Raw genomic sequence first — 12,267 nt, 5'->3', positions numbered from 1 at the left:
CGCAACAACGGTGACATGAAACGCCGCAACAACGGGACGGTTGAGGTTAGGAAAAGAAGAACGGGGAAAGGTACCATCACACGCAGGACACGCCGACATCAACGGGACGGTTGAGGTTAGGAGGAGAATAACGCTGAAAGGAACTGTAACACGCAGGACGTGATCCCCGGTCTCCGGGGTAAAAGTCCTGTATTGTTTGACCCATCCACCACCCCGACCAACCTCCCTACGCAGATTTTCTGCTCATACTACTCCCTACCGTTGTCGTGCTGTGATTACGAAACATGCTTCCCATTTAAATACATTAAATTAAAATTCGTAATCACCACACGGAAAAAAATGTCATAATCGTGTCCTGTTCAAGAATCAATAGATTCAATAACGTAACCATTTCACAAACTGCCGTGAGACTGGGCTGGATCCCACAATGCATGCAGCTCACAGGGAAGAGCCATGTGAAAAGACACCTCGTGTTAAAGGACACTCTCTTGGCAGGAACCGTTTATGTATAAACGCAGTCCTTCTCCCTTCATCATGTGACACACACACCACGTCAGCCTGCTGTATGGAGTGCATGAGTGACTTGTTTGCCACATTCTTTACCTTTCCATCAATATTGAGGGAGAGAGAGAGAGAGAGAGAGAGTGAGAGAGGGTGAGAAAGGAAGAGGGAGGGAGAGTGAGAATTAATCTTAGCAAGGCAGACTTAACTAGTGCTTTCTTTGTGTGTCCTCATTGCATTTCATATTTGTTCTTGAAATGGGATTTAGAATGTCAAGGACGGTGTAAGTAATGCTATAAGTAGAATATTTTCATAATCCCCGCGACTGAGAATCAATGAGACGGTTTACTCCACATAGAAAAATAAAATCCTAGAAATGGCTTCTGTTACATATCACGCACACGCACGCACGCACGCGCACACACACACACACACACACACACACCACTGTTTTGGTAGCTTGCCTACCTCATGATGAAAGTCATTAATCCTTGATATTGCATTTTGCTTTGAAACCTCAAAGCTACATTTTTAGTGAGTCTGTTCGACACTAAACTGCAGGTTAAAAGTGATTTTGACACCGTATTTACAGCAGTGGCTGACACATGGGCTCTCCACTGTAGCTCTCAATTTAGGTCCCTCCTGTTACAACCAGGGCATATTAAATCAACACACTGTGCAGCAAACAGCCCTTCAATGACAGTGTTGCTATTTAAAACCCATCTATGAAGTAACCACCCATTAGGAATAAGTTGCTAACAAACCTCACCTGATTACTCCCAAATAAATGGACGAAAAATAGTTTCATTCACAAAAAGAAAATAACAAAATTGCGAGCTGTTACTTTCATTTTGATTTCCATTATTCATCTTTAACACACATTTGCAAGCCTACATTTTGCAAATGGATTCAATCCCCGTACATCACAGGGACATTGAAATGTGGGCGCCACCGTACCGTCCCTGGGTTTGACGCACATTAATTTACATCAGCCCCGTTTTCAGAATGATGGGCAAATCCTTTTATCTACTTATATGAGGCTCGACTCTCCCTTCCATCCTTTCCTTTCCCTCTCTCTCCCACTCCACCCCCCCCGTCTTTGGAGTGCACCCTCTGGCCTCCCCCCTCTGCTTCTATTTCAATATCACTGAAATCATAAAAACCCTTCAGCCATGTCCCATTTCTCTAAAGCGAATTTAATTCTGAGCAGCAGACAGACGATGTGCTGTACATCAGGTAATGATGGATGTTGCTCAGCATGTGAGGAGAATGTGCTGGCAGAGCAAAAAACCTCTCTACTAATTATTTTCCCAGCATAAGTAATGAAAACGGGCTTTTCTGTGTGTGCACCTACGACAACCGAGATCCCCCCCGAGTCAGGGGTGAGGGATTTATAATGGGTGTAATCTTGTGCTAAGGAAACATATTTAACTGAGAGTGTGACAGTCCTGCGAAACACTGCAAACAACTAGAGCAAACAGTAATCAGCTCTCATTAATTTTCCATGACTGGAGACAAGTACGCAAATAATGAGCAAATTCTCCGACACTGCCTTGTCAGCAGTACAAAGACAAGCATCAACTTTTATCAGCAAATCACAAATTGGTATTGCTATAGGTCCTACCTGTTGCTGTAATAGCATAAAGGGGCCAAGCACTTTGGCATGAATGTCACAATTTAAGTGATACAAAACAGCGGCAATGAAACTGGAAATTATAAGTCAAGGACAGTATCTTTGTGGACCTGGGAGTATCAGGATTTACAGTGCCTGCCTTTATGAGGAGAAAGGTCAGTCTCAAGAGTGTAAGTAATTACACTCCTGTGTAATGTTCGGGACTATAACTTAATTGCCATTTACAGCATTCTGCATATACATCTGCGCTTTACTGAATCCACTCAAGACAGGAAGTACTTATTGATTTTTTACAGAACACTGATGAAGAATTGGTGCAATGTGTTAAAACCAGAGACAGTGATGAAAACAAGACGGTATCGGTCTGTCCCTGACAACCTGATGTGCTGTATCTTATAAATGTATTACAATACTGTCAATAAACCAAACATACAGACATTTTTTGGTCAAACCGTTATTTGGCCAAATAGCTTAACTCAAGGTTCACTGACTAGCTTTTTCTGGAGCATTCAACCACATCTCAAGGTCTTCCTCAGCAGAGTTTTCTCATTTCAAGTTTTAACAACTCAGCTACCTCAAGAACAACAAAAGCCCTATTTGCACACACTATTGTTACCTAGGGACCTTTAGTAATGTGTAGTCATTTTGGATGTTAATCCCATGCAAATCTGCCATCTCTGTACTTTGTCAAGTAAAAAAAACACCACTTTATCTACCATACTTCGCTAAACACGTGTAATAATATTAGTCCCATGCAAATCCGCATCTCGTATGGGATTAGTATCATCTGGGGACCTTGTATGATTTAGAATCGCAGACATGCCGTTTCACACAGGACTAATATTACCACAGGACTTTGTTGTTCAGTGAAATATGGTAGGTCATTTGCGGGATATTTTTTTTACAGACATGGCCGATTGGCACAGGATTAACATCACAAACAACCTCCATAATTATTACAAATGACCAGATAATAATAATCCCATGCAAACAGGGCTTTTGCTTATCCCGTGCAAATGTGCTGCACGAAACACAGACTTTTTTATTTTTTATTTATTTAAAAAATTAAGGGGCTGAATGAACATCATCAGCTGTCTGTGACCACCGGACCAAAACTGTACACAGTATCAACTGGGAAGGAGTCAAAAGTCAAGGAGGACATGTGGAGTGTGTGTGTGTGTGTGTGTGTGTGTGTGTGTGTAGAGTCTATCTCACCTGCCAGGCGGAGAGACCCTGAGTTGTAGATGGCCTCGTCTCGCAGCTCCCTCACGTGCACGGTGACAATAGAGACGGCATCTGGCCAAACTCCATCGGACACACGGACCTGGAAGTGATAGATGTCGGGTGGGGCGTTCTCCTTGATGATCAGGAAGCCTGTTCGCTTGTTCAGGATGAAGTAACTGAAGGAAAGAAACAAACACACCATTTCAGATGGCAAAACTGTAATGCCTCGATCAGTGCAGTTGTTTTCTAAGGTCTGGGAGCCTGAGTGGGTCAGACTTGTAGGACTGACCGCTGGCGTGGTAATGATTAGTCATTAGGAGATCACAGATGTCTCTGTGAGTCTGACCAGTAATTTCAGTTATTTGCCCATCAAAGGTCGGCATGTAACTGGCTAAATGGAAATAAATGCTCAGCATGGCTGCATGCTTATTGTCTATAGGGCCAGAGTCAACTGGGCTACAACATTATAACAACAACAACATTATACAATACAATTAAGGCTTGTTCCTCACAGGTAGTTACTCATATTACCCATAAACTCTGCCGTGGGTGTCCACTGTTGGTGTCACAGCAGGACATGCAGCCTTCTTGAAATACGATAATGGACATGGACCATTTTTATAGGGCTCAAATTGTTGGGCTCATCCTTGGCTGTGTGTATTGAGCACATTTCTAGTATGTGCACCTGCTGGGGTGAGAGGTAAATCCCATTGCCCTGCTTGCCAATGTTCATAGAACTAGGATTACAATACAATCATCATTAAATACCAGTGCAGTATCACTAATAATTGTGTCGATATCGGACGTTTCTGCAACTCAAGATTTACATCCAACAGTGCCAACAGAGGAAGTAGTGGTGTGCCCTTAAAGTGTTCATATTATGCTCATTGTCAGGTTCATAATTGTATTGAGAGGTTGTACCAGAATAGGTTAATGTGGTTTAATTTTTTTTAAAAAAACACTATATTTTTGTTGTACAGCACATTGCTGCAGCTCCTCTTTTCACCCTGTGTGTTGAGCTCTCTGTTTTAGCTAGAGTGAGACATCTCACTGCTGTTCCATCTTTGTTGGGAGTCACTCAGTAGCTAGGTAAGCACTGCTAGCCAGTCAGAAGCAGAGTATGAGGGCGTGCCCTGACAGTAGCTAGGTAAGGACTACTAGCCAGTCAGAAGCAGAGTATGAGGGCGTGCCATGCTAGCAGCTAGGCTAGGCATTATAACGTCTGTTACAAAGTGACCACGTTTGTCTCTGAAGTAAAGGCTGGACTACAATAGAGCTGTTTGGAGCAGTTTGTGAACAGTGTTTTCTGTTGGAGATGGTAAGTCCCTTTGAGGTGGACTTTGGGCTTTTTCAATTTGTAAACCTATAACGTGGACAAAAAGATATATAACACAATAAAGTAAAGGGAAAAAGCCAAAAAGCATAATATGGGCACTTTAAAGTAGTGAGGTGAAAAGTCACGGTGGTGGATTGTCATGTAGGGAGTTGGATTTCATGTAGGAGATTGGCGTTCACGCCACGTTACAGACCTGTAATTAACCTTTTTATTAAACCCAAACATAACCAAACATAAAAGTTAATTTGCGAAAACTATTTCAATTGTAGAAAGACAGAGTTTTTGAAAAAATGTCATTGAACATAAAACAGAGAGGAATGCTCAGTCCACTCACAGTTGTACAGTACTGGATCAGCTTGGAACATTGTGATTGAAGGTAACCTGTGATTTGTCAGAATTTTTCAACATTAATGTTCTTCTCGGGCAAACATAATTGCTACAAACAGCGTCATAATTTTCTGCTTCCAAACTTGCTACCTGCTGGCCACCACCCACTTTGTGAACACAAATCAGAAGCAGTGCTAACATTTACATAAAAATGCCTTTTAATCATGTTGGCATACAACAGAAAGTCTTGGCAAACAGGTTGCAAGGTAAGGCAAAATGTTAATTGTGGACTAGCATTCAGGTTTTTCTTCAGGACAGAATGTATGATGTGCAGTATTTTATACATAATCATGTATCTAACATGATTGCATCAAAAAACAATTTGACGTGATATAAAAGGCTCATCACCCTTCCCCAGTCCGATTTCCTGCAGGACCTGTTCCAACTGTCCAAGATAAAGACAGACCAATTCAAATACTCTTTCATCCCCATCAGTTCAGTGTTTTATTCTGTGTTTTAGTGTTTACTCTGTTCTTTTTTGTTTTTTTTGTTGCTGTTAACTAATTGCCCTTCTGGGACAAAAATAGAAAGTAAGCAAAGACGATGCATTAGGGAGAGGACGGCACGGGGAAAATGACTAATAGGCACAAAGACATGTGAGGAAGCAATTTCACTTGGTCCTTGTCTCCTTGCTCGCCTTGTACAGTAAATAAGCTCATTCAGGTTTAATTAAAGAGGAAATTCAAGGCAGAACCTTGGCAAATCGAATAATAAACCACTTGTAGAGACAAGGGCCACATTAAGTCATTTTACAGCATATGCTGTGGAGTGTAGATTACATTTTAGGTCTAGCACTTAATTTCAGGTTTCACTGGAAGACAATTTTACATCTCTGCTGAAACTACCAATACTTTCCCACTTGGTACTTTCCAATTAGCTGACGCCTGATTTTATTACCATTTATGTCAACTACTTCCATTATTGGCCATTTCTATTCAAGTCAAAGCAGGACACATGCAGCTAAACTATTCTACAAGATTCATTGATGTGCTACATCAACATGCTAATTTCCTTTCTGTGCAGTTTGTTTAGCTAAACAACACAGTCGATACAACTACAATGCAGCCCATTGATCCAAAAAAACCAAACGTTGACTAGCTCAAGAGTGTATACAATGTTTGATTTCAGTCACTGAAATAAAAAAAGCAGACCAGAATGAACTATGATCAGCTATGTTTTGTGAAAAGCCAGTACAGCAGTGTTGAAACAATGTGTTCTGAACTCAACTTAGGTCTGAAACACCAAGAGATGAGAGCTCTCATGAAATGTGAATGCCTCATAGTACACAGAGTCCTCTATACAGACTGGACTTTGACTTTGAAAGAGAAAAGAGAAAACTATTGAGTTTAGCTCAGTTTGGAAGATGAAGACTAAGTTGTTGTAGGGTGATGTACAGTAATGTATAAGGTATTTGGTAGGGTTGCATGATATTGACAAAATGTGATATTGTGATATTGATTATGAATATTGTGATATTGATATTCATTTTTATATCTTTAAACATATGTAAAATTACAAAAGCTACAGGAAAATGTATCAAAATAGATTCATAACAAATTAAACAAGTTTTCTTACAACACAAGGTTTATTTCAACTGACGGTCATATTGGACTGGTACAACCTGAATGAATAAATAAGGACAATGTCTACAGAACAGGACATGTTCTACTGGTTGGGCAGTAAAAAAAATAAGCATTTTCAGAAACAGGCCAGGGCCTCCACATGCTAAAGCAGGACCAATTAGCAAAATTAAAAACAAGGAAAGATGAAAAATTAGGAATTAACCTGAGGAGGAAGATTGGACAGGATAGTGGGGTAATGGAGGAAAAGGGCAGTAAAAGATGGAAAATAATTGAATTAGACATTACAGAATCATTAGGCTGATTTAATGAGGAAGTTGTAGCTTAATCAATACATCAGGGGCACAGCTTCGTAGTTCATTGCTGACCACACTGCCAACAACAAATTAGGCCTATAAAAATAAAAAATAAAGTATAAGCTGTGATGGTTTGTGACAAATGTAAAAAAGTTATTGGACGCCAGCAAAAAAGGGGAGCAAATAGCAGCAAAACACAGCAGTTTGAATTCTGCAAAGTTTGAGGGCGTTCTTTAGTACATGAGTCTACAGAATTGATCATAGTGCAAAAAACATCTGGCCTCCCTCTTCCTGAGAGATATTTCACTCAGGGGTGTAGTTGCTTTGCATTATTAAATGTCTAAATCAATCATAGCAACAAAACATCTGATGTAGACGCAGTGTGCTGCAAGATAAGCTAGGAGTGCAACATGGCTCAGGGTGTGAAAGCAGTGTGTAACACAGTGATCCCTATCAGTACAGATCATCCCAAATAGTACAGCTCCATCATCTATCAGCAAGCAACAACGATTCCAGGCCAGCAAAAACATGAGACAGTGGCTTCCAGACAATCTTAAGCACAATGTGCTTAATGTCTTAAGCATAATGTGTTTGCGCACACTTCGTGAGCGCAAACACATTAAACATAAGGGTGACTTATTGACTTTTATCACTGTGCTTTCTGTTCTCATAACCACCTACTGTACTGGGTGAATCTGTGTAGCAAATGAGCAAAAACAACTTCTATCTCAATAAAATAAGTACACCTTGCAGTTGTTGGTTCGGCTGAAATACTGTATATTCAAGCTCTTACATAACAGAATGTATGTGATACATTAGAGACACTCGTAAGTCACTGAACATACAACCGTCCACACACAGTAGCTTTGTAAACTTTGCTTGGCCCAGCGAATGAAGCAGCACGACTCGGGAAGGACTCCGCAGCCAGTGCTGCACCAGAGCGCAGTGGCATTACGTACAGCCGTACACTCTGTTTACCTTCATTAAATCGCCATAAAACGACACCAGGCGGCATTATAACACACATATAAGTATACAGTATAACCACACAGCGCAAACCTCAACAAACATCAGACTGCTCGGTTATAACTTGATATTTCTCCGTTCTCGGCTGAGATGGGCGCGATAATGCTGCAGTGTTTCAGTGTTTACATTATATGCTCAAAGCGTAATACCAACAGAATGAATTTCAGACTGCATGTACATGTTTTAACAACACCGTTGTTGAAACGGAGCAGCTAATCTTGGTAGCCAGAGCAAGTTAGCGGGCTGCCAAGTTGTGTGTGGGTCAGGAGAGACCAAAGTAGAGGAAAGAAAGGTGATCGTAAATCACAGCTACTGTATAAACAGGCTCGCACTGAGCTGAAATGGAGTCAAATATTCAGGTCCAGCCCTAATAATGTCTATTCATTGACTCAGGTAATTTGACATATATTCTTTTAAAATTATTTTTGGGCTTTTATTCACTTTATTTGATTAGATAGCTTACAGACAGGAAAGGGGAGAGAGAGGGGGGTCGACATGCAGCAAAGGGCTGCGGGTCGGACTCAAACTGGGGCCACTGTGGTATGGATAGAGCCTTAGTATTTTGAAATGCTTCTCATGGCATATATTAATGTAATTAATTAATAACAAAGTAACAATAACAAATAACAGTTTTTAAGTATTAACAATGGAAAGCAATTATTACCAGTGTATCTTGACTGGGAATCAAATGAATGCAAAGAAAGTTACTTAATGAATTTTACTTTAAGATTTGTATTTATTATTTATTTACTGTAAACAAAAGAAAAATGTGTGAATCTGTCATTATTGCACAATTCCTCCAAGTACCTAACTAAAAAACAAAAAAAAATCCCTATCCTTACCAGAGTCAATATAGTGTGCAGTAACTTCTAAATAATGTTGATTACTCACTGAAGTCCAGTGATCACCGGTTAATGAGACAGCGTTTGCACATTGCAGCAGTTCCAGTTGGGCTGCTTTCTCCGTGTCGTACAGGCTGTGTATGCGTGAAAACTACTGTCCCCCTCGACGGCAACGAGGCAGGTCAGAACATGCCAACCGTAGTACGTCTTTAAGACCCGAGTCCTCTACGATGCTGACAGGTCTGCAGTTAGTTGCCACCCGTTATGTAAGAGCTGTAGTCATTTTTTGGGATTTGGTTTCATCCACAGGTTGGCAAGTAGCACTCGCCAAAATAGTGCTTTGCCTGAGTGGGTAGCTACTGGGTAGCATGAACTTGAGTCACGTTAATTAGCTCGTAGGTGGTAGCTCAAGCTTGACATGCTTCGGTGATATTTTCATTCGGCTTTACACAATATGCATATGGATTTCAACTTTTCATTAATTTAACTTTTAATTAAAAAAAATTAATGCGTTATGCTCGGCCCTTAATCTCGGGCCCATGCTGACAGCCCTAATATATATATATATATATATATATATATATATATATATATATCAGTGTTAATTTCGTTGATGAAGACTATGACGAAAAATATTCGTCAACGAACCATTTTCACGGACGAAAACTAAATAAAAACTAAATAAAAAGTCAGATATAATGACAAAGACTGTGACGAAATATAACAGACACTTTAGTCAACAAATAAAAATGAGACGAAAATGTTAGGGAGGGACGAATAGAGAAGAGATCCAATCAGAACCACTCTTTTTTGTGGGACAAGTTGGGAAGAAATCCAATCAGAGCCAATCAGAGCGAGTACAGTACAGTTTCGAGGACGTTTTCACAACAGGTTGTTTACATTATACTTAGTTGTGTTTAGTTGCACAGTCTTACTTACACAGCTTTGGCTGATTTCAGTTGACTTCGCTCGTTAGCAACACGCTAACGTTTTGCAGTGCACCCGGTCCGAGGGCAATGACATGTCTCATGAACAACAGAAATGTCAGAGTTAGGTCTAGGATGAACTGTTAAATCTGTGTCTGTATTGCATATTCAAACCTTAATACCATTCCATAACAGACTGATGGATACTTCCAATGACCAAAAATTCTGGAGAAACATTTAGTCAACTACGTCCACTGTAGATTTAGTCGACTGAAATCTGCTAATATTTGGTCTACTAAAACTAGACTAAGACTAAAAGACTTAAGACTAGACTAAGACTAAAACTCTTATGATATTTAGTCGACTAAAACTAGACTAAGACTAAAAGTTTTCAGATGACTAAAATAAGACTAAAACTAAATGGTTATTCAAAATTAACACTGATATATATATATATATATATATATGTATGTATGTATGTATATATATATATATAAGGGCTGTCAAAATAATGTGTTAATTTCGATGAATTAATCTGAGAAAAAATAACGCGTTACAAAAAATAACGCAGATTAATCCATTCCATATTGATGTTTGACCCGGAGCCGTTCTAGCCACCATTTGACTGTAAAATGAAGGAGGAAGATGAGCTTGTTCTGCCTGGATCATTAATTGGAACATTTACTTGTAAAAATCTTCTTCCTGCCAACCCTGGCTACTGAAATCTGGTGCCACTGATATGTCTGCACTTCTCTCTGATGCTCTGAAACAGACGTTACAGGCAACACAAACACCGCTGCACGTGGCGCTAGTTAACCTACACTCAACAGCAGCTAACGTTAGCCTACCGCTAGCTAGTAGCTGGATTAAAAACGGTTAAAATGCTGACAGCTAACGCTAAACGGTGTAAAGTTTGACTGTGTTTTACTGTAGAGGATTCCAACACATGTAACAATCTGCAACTGCCATTGTCGGAAAAACAACAAAGACGGTGCGTTCAATGAAACTGGTAAACTACAGCCTCATGGTGCATTCGAAGTTATTGTTAAATGTCCTTTTGCCATCTGGTGGTTGTTTTTGTCATTCAACAGCAAGGTATTAGTGTAATCACAGAGTATGTAATTAATTAGATTAAATGTTTTAATCGATTGACAGCCCTAATATATATATATGAAAAAGAAAAGAAAAATCTAAATCATATATATGATATATATATACATATGTACATACATACGTACATACATACATACATACATACATATATATATATATATATATATATATATCATATATATGATTTAGATTTTTCTTTTGTTCGCTCACTTTGCATTTTGTAAATTGATCAAATAAACAATCATTTATATTTTTGAAAGCATTCTTAGTTTACAGCATTTTTTCACACCTGCCTAAGACTTTTGCACAGTACTCTACATACATATATATACATATATATATATATATATATATATATATATATAGAGAGAGAGAGAGAGAGAGAGAGAGAGAGACTTATGACTCTATATATAGAGTTATGATTAATGAATGGTTGATGCAGAGTCACATTTTTACCTTGGCACATGTCCTTCAAAGGCGTATGTCTTGTTGTCCCAGTCATCAGGGTCCGGAGAGTAGACCTTTCCAAGCACAGTAGTTGGCATACGGCCTGATAACAGAACACACACCAGTTCATCAGCTTACCATTTGAAATGACCATTAACTCTGTGCATATATGTTTTTAGAGCAAATATATTACTCTGCACTGGCCTTCCATTTATTCAGGAAAAGCTTTCAGGGTCAAGAATAGGTGTTGCTTTTCAGCATGTGTACAATATCTCTGTATTTAAGACTGTGTTATGCCTTTAATACCATTATATATCATTACAACCATGAGCCTTGTAAACCATGCCAGTACATACAGTAAATGCACAAGTAGTATACCTTGTACAATTTCATGTGACAAATACAATTGATTGATTGATATTCCATACACAGACAAACAGCATCAAAAATGAAGAAAATATACAGGTGCTGGTCATATAATTAGAATATCATGAAAAAGTTGATTTATTTCAGTAATTCCATTAAAAACGTGAAACTTGTATAATACATTCATTCCACACAGACTGATATATTTCAAGTGTTTATTTCTTTTACTTCATGCTTCCTGCTGCTGACCAACTTTATGGAGATGCAGATTTGATTTTCCAACAGGACTTGGCACCTGCACACAGTGCCAAAGCTACCAGTACCTGGTTTAAGGACCTTGGTATCCCTGTTCTTAATTGGCCAGCAAACTCGCCTGACCTTAACCCTATAGAAAATCTATGGGGTATTGTGAAGAGGAAGATGCGATGCGTCAGACCAACAATGCAGAAGAGCTGAAGGCCACTATCAGAGCAACCTGGGCTCTCATAACACCTGGCAGTGCCACAGACTGATCGACTCCATGCCACTCTGCATTGCTGCAGTAATTCAGGCAAATGGAGCCCCAACTAAGTATTGAGTGCCATACATGC

The 12,267-nt window shown here is 39.4% G+C and overlaps 1 protein-coding gene across 1 annotated transcript in view; it reads right to left on the bottom strand.

Moving 5' to 3' along the window:
- The window catches only part of LOC144521905 (neural-cadherin), a 340,271-nt gene that overhangs the window by 130,446 nt on the left and 197,558 nt on the right, over window positions 1-12,267 (bottom strand). Inside the window, exons 23-24 of the mRNA XM_078256568.1 lie at window positions 11,321-11,414; window positions 3,350-3,534 (exon numbers count right to left, since the gene is read on the bottom strand). Coding sequence (XP_078112694.1) covers window positions 3,350-3,534; window positions 11,321-11,414 — 279 coding nt within the window. The remainder of the gene's footprint in view (window positions 1-3,349; window positions 3,535-11,320; window positions 11,415-12,267) is intronic.

The sequence above is a fragment of the Sander vitreus genome, chromosome 1 (genome assembly GCF_031162955.1).
Source record: "Sander vitreus isolate 19-12246 chromosome 1, sanVit1, whole genome shotgun sequence".
In the NCBI taxonomy this organism is placed as follows: Eukaryota; Metazoa; Chordata; class Actinopteri; order Perciformes; family Percidae; genus Sander; species Sander vitreus.
The sequence above is the reverse complement of the archived record's forward strand: the minus strand, read 5'-3'. Positions and strand labels throughout refer to the sequence as shown.